At 56.4% G+C, this 26,173-nt stretch overlaps 2 protein-coding genes across 4 annotated transcripts; one reads left to right on the top strand and one right to left on the bottom strand.

Annotated features, from left to right (window-relative positions):
• Positions 1–4,714: 4,714 nt before the first annotated feature.
• NUDT18 (nudix hydrolase 18) lies at positions 4,715–7,371 on the top strand. The gene is made up of 3 exons (XM_033227717.1): positions 4,715–5,114; positions 5,900–6,113; positions 6,349–7,371. The coding sequence occupies exons 1-3, from the start codon at positions 4,953–4,955 to the stop codon at positions 6,942–6,944; spliced, it is 972 nt and encodes a 323-aa protein (XP_033083608.1). The 5' UTR covers positions 4,715–4,952; the 3' UTR covers positions 6,945–7,371.
• Positions 7,372–9,883: 2,512 nt separating this feature from the next.
• On the bottom strand, positions 9,884–25,001 carry FAM160B2 (family with sequence similarity 160 member B2). Of its 3 annotated transcripts, none has more exons than XR_004440987.1 (18): positions 24,849–25,001; positions 19,825–19,903; positions 17,848–18,020; positions 16,742–16,846; positions 16,522–16,644; positions 16,051–16,293; positions 15,742–15,938; positions 15,309–15,417; positions 14,999–15,075; positions 14,466–14,655; positions 13,611–13,756; positions 13,374–13,502; positions 12,751–12,841; positions 12,430–12,573; positions 11,964–12,104; positions 11,651–11,751; positions 11,095–11,486; positions 9,884–10,320 (listed from the first exon to the last, which is right to left on the bottom strand). XR_004440987.1 is itself a non-coding variant. In XM_033227411.1 (17 exons), exons 1-17 carry the CDS (start codon positions 24,891–24,893, stop codon positions 11,348–11,350), a joined length of 2,232 nt encoding a protein of 743 aa, XP_033083302.1. In that variant the 5' UTR covers positions 24,894–25,001; the 3' UTR covers positions 9,884–11,347. The 3 variants fall into 3 exon arrangements, 1 of the variants encoding a protein (XP_033083302.1); XR_004440990.1 differs by having other exon boundaries at positions 9,884–10,195; XM_033227411.1 differs by having other exon boundaries at positions 9,884–11,486.
• Positions 25,002–26,173: the final 1,172 nt, after the last annotated feature.

Genomic DNA, 26,173 nt, shown 5'->3' with positions numbered 1-26,173 from the left:
GCTGTACACGTGGCTGGATTGCTGTGTTTTGTCTTTGTTTTCTTTCTTTCAACACCATATCATCATCATTTTCTGTGTTGCTACCTAACCTTCATTTTAAATGACTGTTTATATTCCATTAAGTGGCTTTGCCATGATTAACAAAATCATCCTTTATTTAAAAAAAAAAAAAAAAGGCTTTCTTCATTGTTTGGAGAACTCAGTTATTTTCATCTTTTTATGGGATAAAGAGGAGAAAAGAAAAAACTGGTAACTCTACGTTTACTTTGCTATTGTTTTCATTTAATTGATCTCATCTGGCCAGGCGAGGTGGTTCACCCCTGTAATCCTAGCACTTTGGGAGGCAGAGACAGGTGGATCACTTGAGGTCAGGAGTTCAAGACCAGCCTGGCCAACATGGTGAAACCCTGTCTCTACTAAAATACCAAAAAAAAAAAAAAAAAAAAAATTAGCCGGGCATGGTGGCAGGCGCCTGTAATCCCAGCTACTCCAGAGGCTGAGGCAGAAGAATCGCTTGAACCTGGGAGGTGGAGATTGCAATGACCCAAGATCACGCCACTGCACTCCAGCTTGGGTGACAGAGCAAGACCCTGTCTCTAAAATAATAATAATAATAATTATTATTAATCTCATTTCACCCCTTTCATTAAAATGATTTCAGTTAATCCGTTATCATGATTTTGAGACAGATAGGATTTATTTCCATTTTACAGAAGAAGAAACAGGCAAACTACAATTAAGTAAATTACCCAAGGTCGTATAGCAATTTTAGTGGCAGAACAGGATTTGAACCAGGTTTTCTGAGTCAAGCCACCTTGTTCACATTATAGTTTTAACTCTTAGTGGAATTTAAAGACAGGCTTGCCCTCCTCTCTGTCCTTCTTCTTCCAATGTATGTGCTTTATTTTATAGCTGATCATGTTCCAAGTGGTCCTGAATGACCCATTCCTACCTACGTTTCACCTTTCGTTTGAGACAGGGTCTCACTCCGTCACCCAGGCTGGAATGCAGTGACGCAATCTCAGCTCACTGCAACCTCTGCCTCCTGGACTCATGCCATCCTCCCACCTCAGCCTCCTGAGTAGCTGGGACTACAGGTGCGTGCCACCATGCCTGACTAATTTTGGTAGTTTTCGTAGAGACAGGGTCTTGCCACACTACCCAGGCTGGTCTCGAACTCCTGGGCTCAAGCAATCTGCCCACCTTGGCCTCCCAAAGTTCTGGGATTACAAGCGTGATCCACCATGCCTCACTTCATCTTCCATAGTCATATTCTGATGTCACCTCAGAACCCCAAATCTGGGGTCGTTCCTGTGGGAAGACAGTTCTCTGAATTTTACCCATTAGGGGTGGGGACAGTGCATCACTGAGCCTCTGTCTTCCCCAAAAGACCTTATCTCCTCTTCACCCCCTTTGTCCTTCCAGGTGGGTCACAATGCCCTTGAGGATATATTTGGTCTCTTTGTAAACAGAAGCGAATCAATGTTCATTTGTCCCAGCATTGTTCCTGAGAATGCAGCCAGGCCAGGTAGGCACTGAGCCCGAGACTCCTCATGGGGCACTCGGTGGCACTGTTCCTCACAGAGACCCTCGGGCCTCTACTGCTCACAGGGTCTACCAGCTGTGCTCTGCTGCAGCCCCTCTGTGGCTCAGAAATCCCAGACATACAACCAGCCAAGCTGGAAGTGAGCGCAGGGTTGCATATCCAATGCCTTCTTTCCTTTTTCTCTGATAAAATTCTTAGACTTTTTTTTTTTCCCTTTTTACCCAGGAGCATAGATTCAAGCTGCCCTGAATATACATGCTCAGGCTTTTTATTTTGAAATAATTTTAGATTTACAGCTGAGTCACAAAGATAGCACAGGAAGTTCCCAATTATCCTTCACCCAGCCTCCCCTATTGTGAACATCTTACATAACCATGGTGCCTTGATCAAAACTACGAAATTAATATTGATACCACACTACTAACGAAGCAACAGGCCTCACCGGGATTTCACCAGTTTTTTCACGAATGCCCTTTTTCTGTTCCAGGATCCAACCATGCCTGCATTTGACAGATGGCCCGGAGGGTAGATGTGGCATCCCCAGGGTCCCTCAGAGAGCTAGCCTGTGGCCAGCCCTCCCTCTCCCACTGTAGCTTGGGTTCCTGCCCTCCTCACCTTCCTACCTTGTCAAGACACAGGTCTTGTTGCTCTGTCCATGACTCTAGCATCACAGATGCCCTGATACAACCTTGCCCTGCCTGCCCCGTCCCTGTCCCCATCCCCATGGCCACCTACCCAGGCCTTCCTGCTCATGTGCTTCCCCCCGCTTACCCCCGGCACATGCCCTGAAATGGCTGGCTCTGGCTTGGCTCCCATGGGTGCTGGGAGCATTAGGTTACTGCCATTCACCATGCTGTGTGGCCCACCACACTGGCCAGGGTTCTTCCCTCTCTGGGACTGGAGGACACACAGTTGACTTGATGGGGACCCTGGTGGTTCCTATCCAGCCTCCCATCCTCCCTCAGCTGTCTCCCTTGTCTCAGCGCCTCTCCAACCTCTGTCTGGCTGCTATTCTCTCCCAAGGTCTTGGGAACGCCTGCCTCTCTGTTGTCTCAGCACTCCCTTCACAGTTTACAAGGGGCTTTTGGGGAGGGCTTTCCCCCCGTGGATAATGGGAGGCATGGAGCCTTGGTTTGCTGCGGTCTCTGCTCTCTGGGCAGTGAGGCTTTCTGTTGTTTACCTTAGGCTGCCTCTGAAGCTCCCAGAGCCCTGTCCAGACATGATCTCACTCTCTCAAATCATCCCTGCGAGGCAGACAGGAGTCTGGGACCAACCTGCCCCCACTTCACAGGTGGGAAAACTGAGGGATTCACACATGTGCGGGCACGCACAAGACATACACACACACACACACACACACACAGCAAATATGTTGACAAGCTGCTGTGCAGTCCTGGGGTCCTGTGTCTGTAGTTATTTGGGAGGTGAGAGGTCCAGGACAGGGCTTAGCCCAGCTGCGTTCAGCAAGTGCCTCAAAATTCATGGGCCTTGTAGGGACATCCCACAGCCTAACACAGGGCCCTGCCTCCAGGGAGCCTGTGGTATCAGCAGGTGAGAGAAGCCTAAAGAGACACATCCTGCGTTGCTGGAGTTCCTGAGTCCAGTTCTAAGGCAGCTCTCTCTACAGGCACATTTCACCAGGCACGGTGGCTCATGCCTGCAACCACAGAACTTTGGGAGGCCAAGGCAGGAGGATCACTGAGGCCAGGAGTTCAAGACCAGCCTGGACAATATAGCAAGACTCTCGTTTCTACAAAGAAATAAAAATTAAAAATTAAAAATTTAGCCGGGCATGGTGGTGCACACCTGCAACCCCAGCTACTCAGGAGTCTGGGGCAGGAGGATGGCTCAAACCCAAGAGACCAAGGCTGTAGTAGGATCTGTGATCATGCCACTGCACCTCCAATCTGAGCAACAGAGTGAAACTCTGTCTCTAGCGGGTAACAAAAGGCACATTTCATGAAGGCGGGCCTTGCGTGTGGTAGCAAGAAGAGCTGTGGTGGAGAGGGCCCACCCTTGAGGGTTGGTGGGCTGCCTGGGGACGGTGCCCAGTACTGGACAATCCACACAGCTCCTCTCCGATTGTCGTACCTTCCCAACACCCCCGTAAAACAAGAATTGTTATGACCCTACTCTACAAATAAGAAAATTGAGGCTCAACTCACCCAGGAGCACAGAGCAAGCCAGCCAGCAGGGGCTGGCCATTTGGCTCCAGGTCCTGAGCTTTGTCCACACCATCAAGCAGGGAGGCGCACAAAACCAGCCGAGGGAGAAGAAACGGGTGGCCTCTGCCGGGTGAGGAGCCAGACGGCCTGCTTCGCAGATCCCTTCCAGCTGGCCTTGCCTTCCAGTTCTGAGGGGCGGGTGAAGGAGGAAAGGCCGAGCTGGGAGAGGAGCAGGCGCTCGCCACAACAACCCCCACCCTGCTCTCCACGCGCCAGGTCCTGCACGCTAGGTGGGAGGGTGACGACAAGGATGGAGGAGCGGGGCCCCACCCCCGCCCTCCCCGGGCGCACCATCTGCAGCGGAGAGGGCCTTGAGCTGCGTGGGAAATGCGGTGGGCAGAGGCACACTGATGAGGATGGGCCGGCTGACGGCAGCCCTCTCTCAGCCCCCATCCTTCCCGCCATCCCCAGTCCTTCCCCTTCCCTCCTCCCAGCGCCTGTCACTCTTCCTGCCCAAACCAAGCATTTAGCACTTAGTCTCGAACCTTCAGCTGACTCCTCATCTAGGACTCCGTCCATCTCTCCAACTACAACAGAATCTCCTTAAAGGCAGGGGTTTACGTGCCCCTCCCCACAGGCCACGTGACATTTATTACTCTTGAATGGAGTGAGAAGAAAGTTATTTGGGAGACGATCAACTCCGGCAATGCCATCGTGTGTTCACGGCAACAGCGGGGCAGTGGGTCCAAGGGGCGGCCCCGGGCCTCCGTGACGTCACCGGGCTTGTCGCGTCATAGTCGCCTGCCCCTGCGGCGCAACGCGCCCTGCAGGAAGGATGACGTCACGGTCGGAGCTCCTGCAGCCCAGTGCGCGCTCGAGGAGTTGGCGAGTCCGGGGCGTCTGGGAGACGTCCTGAGCGTGCGGGAGTGACAGGCGGCAGAACCCGGGCGGGGTCCTCGGGGATCCGGCCCGGCGCCCACCCAGTTGCCGGGCGGCCCCGGGTGGCCCCGCCCCTTCGGAGACTGCCGCGGGCCGGCCAATCCGGGCAGGCCGCGGCGCCGCGCAGCCTATCAGTGGCCAGGGCTCGCGTGCGCTTCCGCGTTCGCGTGCGCTTCCGCGTTCTCGTGCGGGACCGGCCTGCTGCCGCAGGGACTGGGAGAGGGCGCCGGAGCCCACGCTCGCCCGCGGCTCGGCTCAGGCAGTCTGCGAGTACCCAAGGGCGCCGCCCCGCAGGGGACCCGATGGCCTCGGAGGGCCTGACGGGAGCGCTGGCTGCCGTGCTGGCGGGCCAGGGGCCGAGCGTGCAGAGCTGCGACTCGGCGCCAGCCGGGGAGCCGCCGGTGCCCGTGCGGCTGCGGAAGAACGTGTGCTACGTGGTGCTGGCCGTGTTCCTCAGCGAGCAGGTGAGCGGCCGCCCGCCGGGCCCGCTGGGCCTCGGGAGCGTGCAGCCAGCCCAGGTGGGGACAGAAGACCCAACGGCCACAGCCAGCGCTGCCGCGTGCGTGGCGCTTCCCAGTTTTGCAAAGCACTCCCACTCCCACTCGCATCTATGCCCTGCGTTCGTCCCGATATGCAGAAGAGGAAACTGAGGCCCGGGGCCTGTTTGTCTCATCCCTAGGCCTCATTCCTTCCCTTCCCCAGAGTCTAGTGGAATGCCCAGGGTCCCCCGGGTAGCAGTGGCTCAACCCGACTTTACGCTCAGGCCTTTGGTGCTGATCCCTGTAGTGGGCGATGTAATGACAACTAGAAGGACCAGGGCCAGGGCCATGGGGTTGTACAGAGTGGAGGTGGGGGGTCGTGTTTCAAAGCCAGACCCCAGTGTGAGGACCCATCACAGTGTGTAAACCACGCCGTTGGAGGCGAGAGATACACAGTGACATGTACAGACGCAAATCAGTGCAAGACACATGGTGACCCTCACTCTGGGGCCTCATCTCCAGCCCCTGAAGCAGCTTCCAGGAATCTCAGCCCTTCCTGAAATGGAAGTCTTCCTAAATCCAGAGAGGGACGAATTGCAAGGAGGAGAGGGCTGCAGCCCCCAGCGACACGAGGGCAGGTCTCCTGGAGCGCTAGCCGGATTGAGGGTGTCCACCCAGAAGGGAGTCTTGGGAGACTGTGTTTGAGGTGTCCCCTGGTCCCGGGGGGAGGGAAGGCTGTGGCAGGAAGTGAGGATCCTTTGTCCCCTCAGGATGAGGTGCTACTGATCCAGGAGGCCAAGAGGGAGTGCCGGGGGTCGTGGTACCTGCCTGCGGGGAGAATGGAGCCGGGGGAGACCATCGTGGAGGCGCTGCAGCGGGAGGTGAAGGAGGAGGCGGGGCTGCACTGTGAGCCCGAGACACTGCTGTCCGTGGAGGAGCGGGGCCCCTCCTGGGTCCGCTTCGTGTTCCTCGCTCGCCCCACAGGTATGGCCCACCTGGAGGCAGTGTGAACAGGGCCAGTTGACACCTTTCCCCCAGCTCCTCCGTGAGGTGAGCCCCTCCACAGCCAGTCCTGTTATGACTGGCACAGGCTGGCATGGGCAGATTCCAGCCTTTGGGCTGGGGGCCTCTCTTCTGGGTCAGGGATGTCTGTTGACTGCCACACCTGCACTTCTCTCCACACAGACTGTCCCTGCCCCATACCCCACATTTCCCCCAGGTGGAATTCTCAAGACTTCCAAGGAGGCCGATGCGGAGTCCCTGCAGGCTGCCTGGTACCTACGGAGCTCCCTGCCCACTCCACTGCGAGCCCATGACATCCTGCACCTGGTTGAGCTAGCCGCCCAGTATCGCCAGCAGTCCAGGCACCCTGTCATTCTGCCGCAAGAGCTACCCTGTGATCTGGTCTGCCAGCGGCTCGTGGTCACCTTTACCAGCGCCCAGACAGTGTGGGTGTTGGTGGGCACAGTGGGGATTCCTCATTTGCCTGTCACTGCCTGTGGCCTCGACCCTGTGGAGCAGAGGGGTGGCATGAAGATGGCCATCCTGCGGCTGCTGCAGGAGTGTCTGACCCTGCACCACTTGGTGGTGGAGATCAAGGGGTTGCTTGGACTGCAGCACCTGGGCCGAGATCACAGTGATGGCATCTGTCTGAATGTGCTGGTGACCGTGGCTTTTCGGAGCCCAGGGATCCAGGATGAACCCCCAAAGATTCGGGGTGAGAACTTCTTTTGGTGGAAGGTGACGGAGGAAGACCTGCAAAGCCAGCTCCTCAAGCGGCTTCAGGGATCCTCTGTTGTCCCAGTGAACAGATAGGGAGGTGGAGGAGGTGACAAGGAGCTAGGCAGCCATGCTCCCTCCAGTGCAGACGTGTCTCCCTCTGAGGGAGGCAAGAGGCTGGCGATCAGGGATCTTGTTGCATTGGGAGCAGGGGCGGCTCTCCTGGTTCCCAGGAGAGATGCTTTGAGGAGCATTCCTCTACATTGCACAAGGGACAGTGCCTTTAACCAAGCAAGGAGTCCAAAGCTCAGGACCTGACAACCCTGAGGGCACACTGACACCTCTCCCCAGGGGGATGGGGAGCTTTCTGCACCACCAGTGGCATCTCCTCATCATGTTCTGTGCCCTCTTTGGGAAAGGCCTGCATCCTGATCCTTCCACGCCCTTGGAGCCTGGAGGGGCACTGGGGAAGGTCTCCCGAGGGAGGAGCCCCTTGCTGAGTAAAGAGGTGTTACTTACCTTGCCTCCCTGCCTAAACGTCTCTGTGGGGAGCAAGTGTTGGGGACTGCTGTCCAGGAGCTGCTGTTCCCCTCGTGTTACCCACAGCCACCCATGCCTTTCCCAGTGCACTGACAGTGTGGGCCAGTCTGCTGTCCAGCATGGCCCCCGGGGCTCCTTCCAGCTGGCCTGTTGGTCCGGGATGTGACTCTGAGGGGACCCATCCCGAATGAAACACAGCTGAGTCCTCCAAGGATTGGGCAGTGGGCGGCCCCAGAGGAACTTCACGTGGGACAGGCTGCAGGTGCTGCCTCTGCTCTCTCCTTGAGCCTCCCTGGCACAGACCCTTCCCCGGCTTTCCTGCCTCTGCCTTTTCACAGCTTCAGCCCACACCAGACCAAACCTTTTTTTCATTTCCCTTCAGCCTGGCTGAATCACGGTAGGAATTTTTTTTTTTTTTTTTTTTTTTTAATAAGTGGCCAGGCACAGTGGCTCACGCCTGTAATCCCAACACTTTTTGGTAGGCTGATGCAGGTGGATCACTTGAGGTCAGGAGTTTGAGACCAGCCTGGCCAACATGGCAAAACCCCATCTCTACTAAAAATACACAAAACTAGCCGTTCATGTTGGCAGATGCCTGTAATCCAAGATACTTAGGAGGCTGAGGCAGGAGAATCGCTTGAACCCCAGAAGCAGAGGTTGCAGTGAGCTGAGCTCCAGCCTGGGCAGACTGTCTCAAAAAAAAAAAAAAAAAAAGAACTTTGGCCAGGGACGGTGGCTCACACCTGTTATCCCAGTGCCTTGGGAGGCTAAGGCAGGAGGATCGCTTGAAGGCAAGAGGATTGCTTGAAGCCAGCCTGGGCAACATAGTGAGACCCTGTCTCTACAGAAAAAAAACAAAACAAAACAAACCCAGGTGAGGTGGCGCACACCTGTAAATCCCAGCTACTCAGGAGGCTGACGCAGGAGGATTGCTTGAGCCCCGAAGGTGGAGGCTGCAGTGAGCCATGATCAGGCCACTGCACTCCAGTCTGGGTAAAAGAGCAAGACCCTCTCTCAAAAGAAAAAAGAGAAAAGAAAGAACATTTAAGCGAAAATCAAAGGAAATGAACAAATAAAATATATCAAGTGTTCTACGGTAGAGATTTCTGATTCTGACCAAGGAAACACTTGGACGGGCTCCCCTTCTCCTGAGGGCCGAGATAACCTCCAAGGCCCCTTTTCCAGCCCCCTCCCTGCCTCTCTTGGCTGCCCTCTTCCTGGCCCCTGGAAGGTGGTAGGAATCCTTGTACCCTCTGAGGACAAATGCCTCGCAAATGATGGGACCAAACCTTTTTATTTCAGTTCATTTCTCTCAGTGTCGAAGGGACCCACCGGCCCACATCCAGTCAGCCGGGCAATGACGTTTGGCTATTTGCCCCCATTATTTAGCCTAGTAGTTTTCAACCCTGGGAGCACACTAGGGTCACCTGGGTTTCTATTTTTCTTTCTTTCTTTTTTCTCAGACAGGGTCTTGCTCTGTCACCCAGGCTGGAGTGGAGTGGTGTGATCCTGGCTCACTGCAGCATTGACCTCCCAGGCTCGAGTGACAAGTGATTCTCCTGCCTCAGCCTCCCAAGTAGCTGAAACCACAGGCGCATGCCACCACACCCAACTAATTTTTAAGTTTTTAGTAGACATGGGGGACTCGCTATATTGCCGAGGCTGGTCTCAAACTCCTGTCCTCAAATGATCCTCCCGCCTTAGCCTCCCAAAGTACTGGGATTATAGGCATGAGCCACCTTGCACAGCCACCTGGAGAGCTTGAACTCTGGGCCCACCGCCAGCAACAATAATTTAACTGGTGATGGGACACTGGGCATTGGGATTTTAAAAAGCCACCCAGTGATCAACACAAGTTGAGAGCTACGTCTGGCTCCTTTTCCTCCAAGTTCTCAGCCTGCCCTCCCGCAGTCTCTTGGGGAGCCCCCTCAGAGGATCCCCCACCCCTCCACACACACCTAAGGACAAAGGGTTTATTTATTTATGTGTTAACTTTTCTTTTTCCCTGAGAACACACCTGTGAATTATTACTATTTTTTTTTTTAGAGACAGGGTCTTACTCTGTTGCCCAGGCTGGAGTGCAGTGGTGCAATCAGCTCACTGCAGCCTTGAACTTAAAGACAAGGTTTTAAATACCAGGCCTACTTTACAACTAAAACAGGCATACAACACGCATCATAAACACACCCAAGTGAGACTTGCACACAGATGCTCCCACGTGGTCCATTCCCTCACGGTGTCTCCGGGGCGGGCAGGCTCTCGGCTGCAGGTCAGCCCAGCAGAAGTGGCACTGCTCTGCCAAGTCTGGCTCCTGGCAGGCTCTGAGGATCAGCAGATCTGCACTGCCAGAGCCTGTCTGTTTACCGCCCACCCCACCTCCCTGCTCCAGTGCTAGAAAAAGAATTTGTCTTCCTTGGGGAGGAAGATGGGCCCAAATTAGCAGTGGAGTCCTGGGCAGAAGGAGGGGGAACTTGGCCAAGAACAGAGCCACCATGTCCACGCAATCACACCATTTATTGCTGTGCTGTCCGGGGAAGACACCATGCAAACGCCAAAGTGCATTGAGGAGAGGGGAGGGTCTGTGACTCCCAGACCCTCGAATATTTTATGAATCTAAGAGTCCAGACGCAGTTCATCCACGGAGATCTGCGCCCTGTCCACACCAACACCCACGTTCGTGCACGCACATGCGCACAGTGCTCTTCAGAGTGGCGAGGTCCTCCCCCGTGGGGAGGAATGCGGGAGAGGCAGAGGTCACTGAGTTTCCTCCTGTTTCATGTCACCTCTTGGCAACCTGTGTCTGGCTTCTAGAAGTGGCATGGGCAAGAAAAGGAAGCGAAAGAAGCTCTGGCCTGCTCCTCCTTGCCCAGGAGCAAAGCCAGCCACTGTGTAGTCCCGCTGTGAGGTAATGCCTGGCGCCGCCCGTGTATTCCTGCAGGTCAAGACAGATTCGGGCCGGGTGGGGTGGCAGCCCCAGCCACAGAGGGCATGCAGGGAGAACAACACCAGGACTGGCTGCCTGGGCCGCAGCCACTCCCCGCCAGGCACAGGGGCCTGGAGTCAGGGGGCGTCCTGCCCTTATCTGTCCCATGAGCTCCCTGGCCACCCAGAAGGGTCTTCTATCAAGAACACTGGGCCCTGGGCAGAAGGGAGGGCAGGTCCCTTCTGGCCTCCCCTGGTCTCTGACCTCTCTGCCCAGGTGCTATGGACCTGCTGAGACGGGTTCAGAAGGCGCCAGAGAGGAACTAGCTGGACCTGAGCCTGGCTCCCGGGCCCACTCCCCTCCTGGCTGCAGCTGCACCAAGGTTCTCATTAGCAGCGGCCCCCGCCTGGGTGCGGAACATGCTTTGGGCATTTGCCATGAGGCGGCTGGGACTTTTGCAACAGTTTCCAGGGGAGCAGAGCAGGAAGGGGGCTTCCCCGACGATCCTATTCACTGCTCCTCCTCCATGGGCCAAGTGGGCCAAGCCGTGAAGGCAAGGGACAAAATGTCAGGTCTCAGCAGCTCCCATGGTACCTAATGTGACAGACAAGGCTCCAGGCCCCATCTCCCTGGCCTGGGCTCCCGACCAGTCTCAGAGAGCCATCAGCTCACTCCCCATCTTGCCCCTGGAGTTGAGTCACAGGTCTTGGCCCTGGCCACAAATGGCCAGTACAGAGGGGGCCAGGCACACAGTACATGAGGGTCTGGGGCCTGGGTGCTCACCTGGCTGTCACCCAAGCTCCTCCAAGAAGGCCCCAAGGACCCTGCTGCCTGGAAAGCCATCTGTTTGGCTCCTTGGCACCTGGCATGCCCATTCCCTGAAACCCAGTCTGGTGTGGTCAACATGCCGCAGTCTCCTTGAATGTGCCAGGAGCAGAAGCCCCATCCCAGGAGGGGAGTGTGGCGGCAGTGCCAGGCAGGAGGCAGCTCTGGGGCAGAGGTGTGGACAGGAGTCTCCCACCGCCCTGGTCCTGGCTCAGACCTGCCCTTCCGGGGCTGGGGAGAGGTTCTGGCGAGGATCATGCGGGGGAAACTTGACGAAGGCAATAGCAGCCAGCTCCTTGCAGAACTCCTCCAGCACCACCACGCCCTGGAGGAGGGTCTGGTGGTCCAGCCTGAGGGGAGATGGCACAGGGGGCATGGCTGGGCGGGGGCAGGACTGTGCCCAGCATGACAGCCCAGCATCCACGAGGCTTGACCCTGTGGCCGGCCACCTCTCCTCCAGAGGCACTTTCTACCCTCCCACCCCCAGGCTTCACCTGGCACCCTTGGTACTCACTGCTCCCCAGGAGCCTGGCCCGTCAACTGCTTGCGCACCAGGAGCAGCTTGCCTGGGAATTGGGGTACCCTCTGGATTCTCTGCATCAAGTCCCCGATTACCTAGAGTAGGAACCACGGGGGACTCAGATGGCGCCAGCAACACCAGTGGGTCCCCTGGCCCTGCCACACCATGCAGAGCATGGGAGACTTGCTTTCCCTGGCACTGGCAAGGGTGCCCACCCCTCCAGCCCCCAACCACCTGCCCCATTCCCCTTCCCTGCTGTTCCCTCCACCCCGACTGGGCACACTCCCTCAGGCCGAGGCATCCTCACCCTCACCAACACGGAGAATAGGCTTCTGCAGCCGGGGGCCAGGCTGATGTAGGGATCCAGGAGGTACTCATGAATATGGGGGTGGGGGAAGAGGGCAAGCCGGGACAGGACCGAGGTCACCTGCAGGTTCAGGCTGTATGGCTGTAGGAACATGGTGGACAGAGCCGAGGGCTGGCAGGGCTGGTGAGCATTTTTGCACTCCCCCAGCAAGGTGCCTGGCCAGTGTGAACGTGTGTGGGGGTGGGAGGCTCACGTGATGTGTGTGTCATGGATTCCATGGGGCTGAGGGCCAGAACATGTTAGGACGTGTGGAGCAGGGGCGCGACGGGGCTTCCCACCTGGGGAAAGGACAGGGGTGCTGTGCACCAAAGAACCGAAGTGGAGGCAACCCTGTGGCCAGCCCCTGCTCTCAAAGGACCCCAGAGGCACCAGCCTGGAGTTCTCCTGGCCCAGGCCCACTGGCTACCTGATCCAGAATCCGGGACATGCGGTCAAACAGCACTCGGAGGAAGTGGCCCTCGAAGAAAGGTCGCTCAGGCTCATGGGGGTCCAAAGGTGTGGGGGTCAGAGGCCAGCCCCAGGACGCAACGCGGGAGCTGCACTCCTGGAACTAAGACAGGCGGGAGAGTAGAAGCAGCGGGCCCAGGGATTGGGAACCAGCAGACGCTGCCCCACGCAGGAGGGATGGGCTGGGGTCCTTGGGCAGATGAGAGAGGGGGAACCCAGAGCTTATCACCCAGCTGTTCTGAAGGACAGGAAGTGGGAGCTGGTAGCAGGAGCCACTCACCAGGCCATAAGCATCGTGGACGTATGTGTCATAGCCCGTCTCCTCCAGGAAGGCAGAGGTCTTGGCTTCCTCGGGGACCAGGCACAGGAAACTGAGAGACAGGAGCTGGTGTGGAGGTGCTCCCGGCTCACCCTGCTCTCCCCTGCTCGTAGGACCCCTATCTCCTGCTCTCCCCTGCTCGTGGGACCCCTATTTCCTGCTCTCCCCTGCTCGTGGGACCCCTATTTCCCTCCCCGACTGGACCCCAGGGCTGTGGCCAAAGAAAAATACTCAGGCCAGACACAGTGACTCATGTCTGTAATCCCAGAACTTTGGGAGGCCAAGGTGGGCGGATCACCTGAGGTCAGGAGTTCGAGATCAGCCTGGCCAACATTGGGAAACCCCGTCTTTACTAAAAATATAAAAATTAGCTGGGTGTGGTAGTGCATGTCTGTAATCCCAGGTACTCGGGAGGCTGAGGCACAGGAATTGCTTGAACTCAGAACCCGGGAGGTGGAGGTTGCAGTGAGCCAAGATTGTGCTACTGCACTCCAGCCTGGGTGACAGAGCAAGACTATCTCAAAAAAAAAAAAAAAAAAAAGTAAAACTCAAGTGGTTCAGACTGCCTAACTTGTTCCCCCCACCTGTTGACGATTTCGGTCACTGCTGTTTTGCCATCATAGCTGGTGGCAGGAGCTAGGCGAGGCTTTGCACGAGGTTGAAAGCCGGAATCCAGGAAGCTATCGGTAAAGTAGGGGTCTTCCTCCAGATCTCTATGGCCAGGACAGAATGGTGCGGCACCAATGAATGAATGGACAGAGTGAGCGTGCGTGCGAGTGCTGAGGGCTGGGCTGGGTCCAGAGGGCGCCGGTTTCACTTACAGTGTGTCCTCATAGCTCTCAGGCTCTGGTGAGCCCCAGGCCACATAAGGGCGGCCCTCAAGGTTGCGCAGGACCAGGCTGCGGATGATCCCCTCGTGGGGCTTCTGCAGCAGCTCCTCAAACAGCCGGAGCGTTGCGATGCTGATCTGGAGCGGGAAGGGGGTCGGCAGGATAGCCCCTTCCCCACCCAGCTCCCGTGGGTGCCTTGGCATGGCTAACCCAGATAAGAAAAGGCCTCTGAGGCAGAGTCACCTCCCTTGGCTGGATGCTATGGTGGCAGGATTTGGGGGGAGTGGGGGGGGGGTGTGGGCCTAAGAATCAAGAAGTCTGGGTGCTCCCTGGTACGTGACTAATTTGATGTGCGATTTCAGGCAAGCCAATTCGCTTCTCTGTGCCTTACTTTCCATGTCTGAGGAATGGGAGTATCAACCTCGCCTACCTCACGGACTAGGTGTTAGCCCTCCCGCAAGCCAAGTGAGTATAAAAGCACTGTCCAAAATATAAAACACTGTAAAATAAGCTGGGCACAGTGGCTCATGCCTGCATTCCCAGCACTTTAGGAGGCTGAGGTGAGAGGATCGCTTGAGGCCAGGAGTTGGCGACTGCAGTGAGTTAGGATCACACCAGTGCACTCCAGGGCCTGGGGTGACAGAGCAAGACCCTGTCTCTTAAAAAAAAAAAAAAATGCATATGATCATAGAAAATTAGTGTGTGACGAAAGCGGCTCGGCAGTGTTTTGCAGTTCAGCGTCTCAAAGGTGGAGTTAGCTGGGAACACTCGTGAAATGGGAAGTGTTCAGGAAATCCCTCTGGCAGGGGTGGTGAGAGGAACAGAGATGGAGGTCCCCCTCCGTACCTCATCAGAGAGGTGGTCACAGTGCCCGATGAGGTGAGCGGACAGGGCATGGGGGTTGTGCCTGGGGGCTTCAGGCTGCCCGTCTGTGCCCAGGAGGAAAGCCACGGCCTCCTGCAGCAGCGCAGGGGAGCGGAGCTGGCGCAGCATGGCTGTGAGAAGGGCGGTGGAGGTCAGGATGCTCTGCTCGGACCTATGGGAAGAGGGCACCTTAGCCAGGCCCGGTGTGTGCAGACAGCACATGAGTGTGGGTGGCAGAACCCTTCCTGCTTGCCTCTCATCTTTGGCTGGCATGTCTGTGGTCACTTGCCCACCCCTGCTGAGGTCCTGCAGGGAAGGGTAGGAGGCCTTCGTTTAGCCCACGTAGCTCAGAGCCATGTGCACATCACAGGGCAGGCCTGGCAAACATCACCCAATGGGGTCCACAGATGGGATTCTGGTTAAGAAGGTGTCTGGCCTTAGGGACAGGATGAGGCTGGGTGGGGTAGGCGGTTTGCTGTAGACCACAGTCATGCCTGAGGTAACTGGACACTTACACATGCAGGAGCTGGGGCTGCAGGGTCTCCATGAGGAACTTCTCAGCCACGGCCTTCGCCAAGGCATCTGCAACCACCTGGGTTCCACAGAGCATGTGGTCAACGTGTTTTGCGCTCATCACAATTCCCGCTGAGAAATAACCATGTCCTTGCGCAGCGCCTGATGCCACAGGAGAGGGTTCCCAGCCTGCCTGGGGCCCTGCCTAGCTCCTGGACCCCATGTTTCCATGTCCCTGCTCCAGTTAGTCCTCGAGATGGAGACGGTACAGGGAATAGCATGAGAGCCCGGCCCCCGCCCGCCCCTGCTCACCGTGTGTGCCTCTGTGATAAGGTGGTCGCAGTAATCAAACCAGCCCAAGAAGGCAGCCAAGGCCTCCTTCCCAGGGAAGGAAGCCTCATCAGATGGGGCACTGGGTAACCTGAAGAGGGGAGAGAAGTCTCAGAGAGTGGGGGAGGAGCTTCAAGGTCTTCCTCAATGTCTCCCAAAACTGGGCCCTTCCCCTCTCCTGTGGAACCTCTGTGGCTGGGCATCAGTTATCTTGGGGGTTTTATGGACAGAGGCAGCAAAAGCAGTGCTTCCCTGGAGGGCAAGAAGGCCCCTGGGGATCAGCTGCAGCCTTGGGGAGAGGGTGGCCAGCAGAGGTCCCTAGCAACGTGGAACACCAGGGGAGCTGACCACCAAAGACAGGCACGGCTGCCAGCAACTGAAGATGCTGGCCAGCCTTCCCGGGCTGGGCACCCACCTCCAGCTGATGCCCTCTAAGGCAGCAATGTCTGCGGGGTCCAGGAAGACAGGTATGGACCGGTACAGCTGGCAGAGGTGCTGGACAATCGCAGGGCAGCAGGGGCTGCTCTGGACCAGGTAGGTGGCGGCTGCTGGGGAGGCCACGCGCACCAGGAGCAGCAGGTTCTCCTGGGCCTTCAAGGCCACCCGACTCTTCTAGAGGATGAGGACGCGACTTCAGGGACATGAATGTGAGCCCACAAATCACCTCCTGGCCGTCGACCCACCCCTCCCCCGCCCCCACCCTCTCCATCTCTGCTGCCAGCACCTTGCTCTGGCACAGCCCAAGCAGGGAGGTGATCAGGTTGCTCTCTGCAGTCCCACCATCCAGCTCCTCGGTCTCAGCAGGCATGTGGCTGTTCAAGGCCTGGGCCCCACAGGGCTCCCCGTCCAGCTGGGGCCTGGCAGGAGCACCATCGTGGGAGCAGTCCTTGTCCCTGTGGCTGGCTGTGTCCTTAGGCAGGGGAGTGGGTTCTCTGCATGCCTTCTTCCTACCTACAATCTTCTTACCCTGCAAAGAGGGTGAGATGAGGCCAGGCCTGGTGGGGACCACTTCCCAGGGTCCCCCACTGGGACTGCAGGGTGGGCTGCTGGCAGGGCCTCAGCCTGGAGCTGGAGGGGAAGCTGCCTGCGTGCCTCCTGGGTACCTGCTCTCTGCTTCTGCCTCCTCAGGAGGGCCGAGGGGGCTTGCCCTGGGGTTCCAGGCCCTCCCGCTCCTCTTCCCGATGGGAGTGCTCACTTCCAGGATGTAGGCGAGCAGCTCTGGGTCCTGCTGGATCTTGGAGCAGAGAACGGTAGTGAACTGCACCTCCTCCTTTTCTGTAATGGATCCGGGAGCTGTCCCACCAAGTCGGAGGAGTTTCTGGAAGAGTAGCAGGACAGAAACATTGGGGAGAGGTGTGGCGGGGGAGAGAGCGGGGCCTTACACCCAGACACCCCTTGGCTTCTGGGCCCCTCACCTGCACAGGCCTGTGGACGCTGAGGTAATGCAGCAGGGGGTGCTGCACCTGCGCCAGAACCTTGCTGAAGAACTGGAACACCTGCTGCCGCATGCCTGGGGGGTACTGAGGCCAGGGACAGAGCGCCTGTCAGGACTGTGTCCCCCGCCTGCCGCATGCCTGGGGGGCACTGAGGCCAGGGACAGAGTGCCTGTCAGAGGCTATGTCCCCTGCCTGCCGCAAGTCTTGGGGGGACTGAGGCCAGGGAAGGAGCTCCTGTCAGAGGTGTGTCCCCCACCTGGAACGCTGCACCCCCAGAGAGCCCCAGGCTCAACTCCTCCCTCAATCCTGGCTCAGAGGGCCCCTTCTCACAGGCCTGCTTCCCTCACCACGTTGTTCGAAACTGGCCTTCTTGGCACTCGCAACCCCTTTTCCTGCGTCACTGTGCTCCATAACTGGGTCATTATTGATCCATCACAGGATGGTCCTGCCTCTCCCACTAGGATTCTTGTCGGATTTTCTTTCCTTTTTTTAAGAGACAGCATCTTGCTCTGCCTCCTGGGCAGGAGTGCGGTTGCATGATCACAGTTCACTGCAGCCTCCACCTCCTGGGCTCAAGCAATCCTCCCACCTCAGCCTCCCACGTAGCTGGGGCTACAGGCGCGCACCACCATGCCTAGCTCTTGTCAGTCTGAAGCCCTACTGTGTCCCCAGCATCTAGAGCAGAGCCTGGCACGTGGCAGGCCCATCTTTGTGGAGTGAACTGGGAACAGGCGCGCTGGGATGGTGGAGTGTTCTAAGTGAGACAGCCATAGTGCCTGTCCTGTTTGCTCCTCTCCCCCCAGCTGCCACTTTCAGTGTCAGGACTGGGAAGAGCACAGGCAGAAAGGCCTGGAATCCAGGGAACCCCAGGCTGCCCACCTCAGCCTGGAATCCAGGGAGCCCGGGGCTGCCCACCACAGCCTGGCCCAGCATGCAGAGGGCCTCCCACCTCGGCCTTGCCCAGCGCGCAGAGGGCCTCCCACCTCGGCCTGGCCCAGCGCGCAGAGGGCCTCCCACCACGGCCTGGCCCAGCGCGTAGAGGGCCTCCCACCTCGGCCTGGCCCAGCGCGCAGAGGGCCTCCCACCTCGGCCTTGCCCAGTGTGCAGAGAGTCTCCAGGATCTTGTGCTGCAGCAGGTACTCCAGGCAGGGCCCTGCCTCACCCACGGCCACCTGCTGCTGCTCTTCATACACCAGGATGTCCAGCATCTGCTTCAGCCGCCAGGGAATGTCTGTCTTCTTGGCGGGGGTGTTTTCATCTAATTGATGTTTGGGAAACGAGGGTAAGTTGGGTGAAGAGGGGCACCCTAGCTTGAAAACTTCACCGTCTCCTGCCAAAGCCCAGAAAGGGGAGGTCCTGTCTGGGAGAGGTGGGGGAGAGAGCTGCGGGCAACTGGGAAATGGAAGTTGACAGTGGATGCTTCAATATTTAAGAAGACAAAAGTCTTTCCAGGCTCAGGACACAGTCCTCTGAAAACGCATGCATGCCCAGCACTTTATTGGGGGCAGTAGCATCAGCTTCCTTCAAATCCTGGGATAGGTACAGAGACAGGCACACGTGGTCCTGGGCCCACAGAAGGCTGCTGTCAGCTCTGGGCCTGAGTGAGACGCTGTGGGCTCAGGGCTCTTGTCACATAACTTAGAAGCTGTAATTCCAGCAGCTGCCTGAGAGAGAACCTCACGGGGCCTCCCCAACTGACACTCAGAGAAGGCAAGCCTCTGTTTTTCACAAAGAGAAAAAAAAATCTGCATCACCACCTTCAGGTCTGACCCAGTCCTGCTCTCTGTACCAAGGCCCTGACAGGGAAGCTACTTATTGGGGCTTTTGCAGTCAGAGTCTCAGTGTGTCTTTTAAAGAAAGTTCTGGTGCTCCAGGACTGGCCTTGGAGCACCCCCTAGCTTTCCTTTAAGGAACAGGAGCTTGAGTAGGGTGGCCTGCCCCAGGCACTTCCAAGCCTTCTAGTCTAGGGACCATTCAGGAAATGAAAGGGCTGGGGGTGGGGGAGCCTCAGGTGAATTTAAGCCAGTTCTGATCTGATCTTACTCAGCTGGTGGACTGAGGCTCTCCTTCAAGAGACCTTTCGCCTGAAGAGGTGGTTCAGAACCGGGGGCGGACTTTTCTCCCCCAGGGAACATGAGGCAATGTCTGGAGACATTGCTGGTTGTCCCAATTCGCGGGTGGGGTGTGCTACTGGCACCTAGTGGGTAGAGGCCAGAATTACTGCTGCACATCCCACACTGCCCAGGACAGCCCCGCGCAGGGAAGGCTCCAGGTCTAATGCCAACTGTGCCAAGATTGAGAAACCTGATCTAGCAGAACCCTCAGAGGGTCCCACAGATTTCTGAATTTCCTGGGCTGGCCCGGGCTGGAAAGAAAGCCTGTAGGAAAGGTGTGGGCTGGAATCAAGCCCCAGTCTGAACTCCAGGAAGGAGAAAGTGAGGGATGCAGGATATGGTTACCTGACAACAAGTCTGTATCCGCCCATGGCAGCATCATGACTGCAGAGCAGCCACTTAGATGCCGTCCCCTCAGTGAGCGATCCTGATGGGACCAGGTGACCCAAGGCTTTGGCTCTCTGGGGTGTTAGCTTGGGGAGAGGGACCCAGGCATGTTACCCACCTTGGTTTTTGTTCTCCTCCTACCCCAGATCTCTACAAGGAAAATGCCCCTAAGTTGGCTCAGGGGACAGGGGAGGTTGTTAAACTCTTTTCTTTTGATCAGTAAACCCTAGGTACATGCTCTTGGGGCCTGAAGGCCTGGAGTTGGAAGCTGGGGGAAGTGCAGCCACCTCTTCCTTGCAGAGTCAGGCCAGTGAGACCCCCATTGAGGCTACTCCTCCCTCACACAGCCCTTTCCGAAAGGTCAGGGTGGGACCGGCAGCTAAATCATCAGGAGCAGAGTGGCCCAGGCCTCTGGGTCTTCTGTCTGTCTGGTTCTCTGTCTCCATGAACTCGGCTCCAATTCTGCACGAGTGGGCATGGACACCTGCATGGTGACACTCTGCACACTCCTTCCTCCCCGCTCCCTCCAGGGTCCCCCGGCTGGGGAGGGCCAGGCCGCACCTGTGCTCTCGATGTAGTAGTGCGTGATGCCCTTCCAGTGCTCCACGAAGGCCTGCAGCAGGTCAATGCTGGGCTCGCGCTGCGGAGAGGGCAGAGATACAGCCTCGGTGAGGGCCACAAAGGCCAGGGAGTCCCTGCCTTCATGGGAACAGACATTCCATGCTGAGTGTCAGGTTCATGCTAGGCCTCCTCATGAGGAGGCACCCTGCTCCCTGCCTTTCAAAGGGAGGAATAACACATTTCCTCCCAGCCACACTGGCGCTGTCTCCATATCTAGCCAAGTATCTCCTGACAGGCACTTCTCCCTAAATACCCCTCCCTCCTGGAAATGCTGTTTTCTTGCTATATGTCACAATCCTGTCCCGTCTCTGTCGTGGAGGTGCTAAGAATGTTGCTGGGGGAAACAGACACAGATTATTTCAACACAGCATGGTTACACTACAGTAGAGGAACATAGAGGAACGCAGTCCCCCAAAGAAAAGCAAAATGATACAGATGGAAAATGTGGCAAAGGCCAGGTGCAGTGGCTCAGGCCCCTAAGCCCAACCGTCTGTGAGGCAAAGGTGGGCAGGCGGCTTGAGTCCAGGAGTTTGAGACCAGCCTCGGCAACATGATGACGCTCTGTCTCTATAAACAATTTAAAATCTAGCAGGACGTGGTGGTGTGTGCCTATAGTCCCAGCTACCTTGGAGGCTGGGGTGGGAGGATCACCCGAGCCCGGGGAGGTCAAGGCTTCAGTGAATTGTGATTGCACCACTACACTCCAGCCTAGGTGACAAGGTGAGACCCTATCTCAAAAAAAAAAAAAAAAAAAAAAAAGACAAAGCTTTCCCATTCCTCTCAATCTGAGAGTCTATGAAAATCTGTTCAAGACCACCACAGGCTCTGTTCATTTTGATGGGTAGGTAACATCATTAGCGTGATATTAACAAAGTGCCTTCCTTCTAACATGCTTTCATCTTGTGTCCAAAGCCTGAGCCTGCACAACCCCAACTCCTTAGCCAGTGCTGCTTTCGTTTCCTCCTCTACTGGCTCCTTCTATTAAGCCTTGGAAAATTCTGGTTCTGCTCTGGGAAAGCCCCTAACCTCCCCCTTTTCCATAAGCGCTCTCTCCATCTCTACACCATGGCTGATACTGGCCTTGCACTGAGAACAACCACTTTCCCTGAAAACTTCTCTAAAACAAAACAAACAAAACCATTCCTTCGCTTTTCTTGCAGAGTAAATGTTTTCAGGAAAAAAAGAAAGAATTCTAATCATCCCTCCCCACAGCTGTGCATTTCTGCCTCTAGGTCTTTGCTGGGGCCACTCCTCTGCCCAAGGTGCACTGTATCCCGATAACTTGTCTGGATCCTGAGAGTCCCCAGTGAGGTTCAGTCCCCAGCAGCTCCACCAAGCCCTCTCCAGTGTCCCTGCCTGCCCACACCTCTCTCTGACCTCACACTTCACTGCACCACAGAGCTGAGTAGCCACTCATGAAATCATTCATTCATTCCAAGCGCCCACTATGTACAAGACACTACGCTGGATGCCACAAGCAACATGAGGATGACTAACACCCAGTCAAGAAACGTGCCATGGAGAAGACAATATAAAATTGCATTGAAATTGCATTGAATAATGAAGCTACAAGGAAGTAGTGTGAGGCCTCAGGAAAGGTGGAAAGTGGTGACCTCTCAGAAAAAGGGGTAACTTCTAACAGGCTGGAACAGGGAAGGCTTTACCAAGATCACATCTGAACTAAAACTTGAAGAACCGGAAGGAACTCTGCAAAGTGTGTCTGGGGAAGGGCTGGTGAGACTCTGGAGCCTCTATCATTTTTTGCAGGCAGCAGGGAGCAGGTCAATGACAGCTTTTTTATTTTTTAATAAATAAATAAAAAGAGAGTCTCACTGTCACCCAGGCTAGAGTGCAGCGGCACCATCTCAGCTCACTGCAACCTCCGCCTCCTGGGTTCAAGTGATTCTCCTGCCTCCCAAGTTGCTGGAATTACAGATGTGTGCCACCACGCCTGGCTGATTTTTGTATTTATTAGAGACAGGGTTTCACCATGTTGGCCAGGCTAGTCTCGAACTCCTGACCTCAAGTGGTCTGCCCGCCTGGGCCTCCCGAAGTGCTGGGATTACAGGCGTGAGCCACCACACCCAGCCATTGGCACCGTCTGAGCAGTGTTTTAGGACGATTCATCTGGCAGTTGAGCTTGGGAGAGGAGGTAAAGGTAGGAAGAATATGCTTAGAAGGCCACTGCAACACGGGGAGGGACGACATTCAGAGAACTGGAAACTCCCCACGGTCCCCAGGGCATCTTGTCTTCTTTCAAAGCTACTTGGTAGGGGCTATGACCCTTCTCAAAAGCAGCACCACCCACAGTTATTCCAAATATTCTATCCCTGTGGAGTGATGGCATCTCACCACCTTCCATGTGACAGTGCCTGCTGTGCTGAGCAGTCGTCTCTTCTGCTAGACGATGAGCTCCCTGAGAGCCAGGGTTCTGTGTTTCACAGCTAGCCTGCCGTCGATGGGCTCAGCGCATAGCGAATCCCCATGAATATTTACCAAATATCTCAGGAAACTCCTGGAGACATTCACTCCCTAGTTCCTTGTTTCAGAAAGTCCTCTGGCCCTTCAGCAGCCCTACAATTACCTCTTCATTTCTGTGATGGGGTCTCCTTTAGCCTCAAAATTGACTTAGTCTTTGAAAACCCTGAGCTGGGCTTTAACCAAAAAGAACACTCCAGTACGACAGGAGACATGGGAGAGGCGGGTTAACCGGCACAAGCCATTAGAGAGCTGGTGGCACAGGTGTGTGATCTTTACCTGACTCCATGACCGGCTATGGTAACTCCAAACCAAAGGCACTGAACCCAACAATTTCTCTTTAAAGATATTATTAGTGGCCGGACATAGTGGTGGCCCACACCTATAATCCCAGCTCTCTGGGAGGCCGAGGCAGGTCAATCACTTAAGGTCAGGAGTTTGAGACAAGCCTGGCCAACATGGTGAAACCTCGTCTCTACTGAAAATACAAATGTTAGCTGGGCATGGTGGCGCAGACCTGTAGTCCAAAAAAAAAAAAAAAAGAGCTATAATGATTCCTAATCTGTTGGATCAGAAGAGGGTGGGGAGGAGCACTCTTCCTCCTCAATGAGGAGTCAGTTGACTTCTGGGATCACACATTACTTGGTGACCCAAGCTTCGGAAAGACGTAGACTGGAGACCTGGGGGTAGAGCAGAAAAGAGGAATTCCCGTCTCCCTGTAGGGCCAGCCACACCTCCTGGACATAGCCGATATGTTCAATACTAAAGGGCCCAGAAGATCACTTGGCTAAAAAGATGTCCCTCCACTGCCAAAATCTCCTCCTGCCACTGATGCGTGTACGTCCCTCATTGGAAGCCTTAGAAATTGACCCTTAGCCAGGCGCAGTGGCTCATGCCTGTAATCCCAGTACTTTGGGAGGCTAAGGCGGGTGGATCGCTTGAGACCAGGAGTTCAAGACCAGCCTGGGCAACATGATGAAACCCTGTCTCTACAAAAAATACAAAAATTAGCCTGGCGTGGTGCAGCATGCCTGTAGTCCCAGCTACTCAGGAGGCTGAGGTGGGAGGATTGCTTGAGCCTAGGAGGTGGAGGCTGCAGTGAGCCCGAGATCGAACCACTATACTCCAGCCTGGACTCAGAAATAAATAAATAATAATAAAAAGAAAAGAAAAAGAAATTCACTCCTCAGGACTGAGGAACTGTCTGGCCTGTCTCACCTCCTGTAAATGGAGTGTTCCTCAGAGGTATGAATTAGTTTATCAGATCACTTTTTAAGATGACAGCTGTTTTGGGGATGAGGGAAGGGGAGGAAAAATCATTTTGGAACCCTCTCTACCTGGATGCCCCAAGGCCCTGGACCTGGGTCAACAGCAGGGCTGGGAAGGTGTAGGAAGTCGTAGTTTCTGACTTTCTTCCCAAGTTTGCCTAAGGCAAACTTCCTTCAACAGGCGCTCCCATGAGGGTGGGGGAGGAGGTGGTGGGGAGGAAGGAGGGTGAAACCCAAGGCTTTCTCTCCTGAGAAAATCTGATACTCAACGCATCAATTGGGGGAAGATTTATACTTGGAGGCAGAAAAGTATTGTTGACTTTACAGACAGCTTCTTGGCAGAGTTACTTTCAACAGCAGGCACCCCCCCCCCCCACCCTACCAGGAATACCCCCGCCCTCCCTACACAGCACTACATCTTGCTGAAGGAACCCTAGTAGTGGGCTGCTTGCCAGCCTGCAGCCCCAACAAAAAATGGCAAAAACACAAACTCTGACGGCATGTGAAACATCAACGGACTCTCCTCCCCCCACAGGCCACTCAGGCCCCACCACGGGCGGCCTGTCCCTAACTCAAAGGCAATTTGGCTTGTGAGGGGTGACAGCCACGCTGGAAACATCTGCACCCTGCAGAAGGCGGTTTCCCCGGCTGGGCGCCCACCAGCCTGCCCCGGGTCTTTACCCTTCGTGGGGACTTCGTGCCCCGGGGTGACGGGAAGGGCGTCCTGCACCCCAACAAGGTCCTGGAGTTGTCTGGGAGATCAGACCGAGGGGAAGGGGCGGCGATTTTTTCAAGCCCAGGCGGGGTGGAGCGGAGGAAAGAGGCAGGCCCACTGGTACTAGGGGAGGCGGTCTAGGGCCCGAGGGGGCAGGAAACACCCCAAGGGGTGACAGGGAGCGTCCCGGCGAAGGCGAGTTCGGGAACTGGGAGACTCCGCGGCCAGGACGCACAGACAGGAAGCGACGCGGGAGAAGGCCGGGGAGGTGGGGCGGTCGGGAGGAGTCTGGGAGCGGGACTGGGAAGAGCGAGGGGAAGTGGAGCGAGGGGAAGTGGGGCGCGGCCGGCGAGGAGAGGCCGGGGAAGGGGCGTCGCGGCCCGGGTGTCCCTGCCCGAGGGGGCCCGCGCCCGCCCGCCCTCCCGCCGGCCGCGCCCGGCTCCGCGCCCGCCCGGCCCAGCCTAGCCCCGCGACCCCCGGCGGCCTGACACTCCCGGCCTCACCGCCCCCACGGCCTCCTGCAGCAGCGCCCCGAGCCGGCTCAGCATGATGGCGCCCGGCCCTCCGGCTCCTGGGCGAAGGCGTCGGCGGCGGCGCTCTAGGCGGAGGAGGCAGCCCCTTGGCCCCGGCGGCCCCGGCGCGGCAAGGGAGGCGGGGCCCGGCCGCTCCGCCCCTTCCCGGCCCGGCTGCGTGGCGCTGGCTAAGCCGGGCTGGGGGCGCCGGGTCGGGCCGGGGAAGGGGGTTGGGGACCGCCAGCGGTGGGCCCTGAGAGTTGGCTGGGAGGGGTTTTTTTTGTTTGTTTGTTTGTTTCTTTATTTCCTTTCTTTCGAGACAGGGTCTCACTCGGTTGCCCAGACTGTAGTGTAGTGGCGCGATCTCCGCTCATTGCAGCCTCCAACTCCTGGACTCTTGTGATCCTCCAACCCTGGCCTCCAGAGTAGCTGGGACCACAGGCGCGCCACCACGCCTGGCCAATTGTTTTTGTTTTAGTTTTTTCCTAGGAGGGGAGGTCTCACTGTGCTGCCTAGGCTGATCTGAGCTCCTGGCCTCAAGCGACCCTCCTGCCAGGGCCTCCTGAGTAGCTGGGATTAAGGCGGGAGCTAAGGGGGGTGTTTTCGAGGAGGAATTACAATTCCTCCTGAATTGAAGTCTCAGGTAGCCCCAGGCACATGGGCTGATGAGCTCCTGCAATGTGCTGGTCCCAACCAAGATGTGCAATGCCAAGCACACCCCGATTTGGAAGATACAGTAAGAAAGGAAAGTGTGAAACTGCAATAATCATGGCTTATATTGATTACATATTGAAATGACTATTAGATGTGTTGGGTTAAATAACGTATATTGTTAAAATTAATTTCACGTGTTGCTTTTACTTTTTTGACATGGCTATCAGAAAATGTTTATGAGCTGTGGGCGTTGGCTCACACCTGTAATCCCAGCAATTTGGGAGGCCAAGGCGGGTTGATCACTTGAGGCCAGGAGTTTGAGACCAGCCTGACCAATATGGTGAAACCCGTCTCTACTAAAAATACAGAAAATTAGCCAGGCGTGGTGGTAAGTACCTGTAGTCTCAGCTATTTGGGAAGCTAAGGGGGGAGAATCACTTGAACCCGGGAGGCGGAGGTTGCAGTGAGCCAAGATGATGCCACTGCACTCCAGCCTGGGCAACAGAGTGAGACCCCGTCTAAAAAAAAAAGAAAAAGAAAAAGAAAGTTTCTGCAGCTGAGTGTGGTGGCTCAAGCCTGAAATCCTAGCACTTTAGGAGGCCAGGACTGTTGACCAGCCTGGGCAACATAGCAAGATCCTGTCTCGACAAAAAAAAAAAAAA

Source organism: Trachypithecus francoisi, unplaced genomic scaffold, assembly GCF_009764315.1.
Source record: "Trachypithecus francoisi isolate TF-2019V2 unplaced genomic scaffold, Tfra_2.0 Contig01440, whole genome shotgun sequence".
NCBI lineage: Eukaryota > Metazoa > Chordata > Mammalia > Primates > Cercopithecidae > Trachypithecus > Trachypithecus francoisi.
This window is presented reverse-complemented; position numbering and strand designations above follow the sequence as displayed.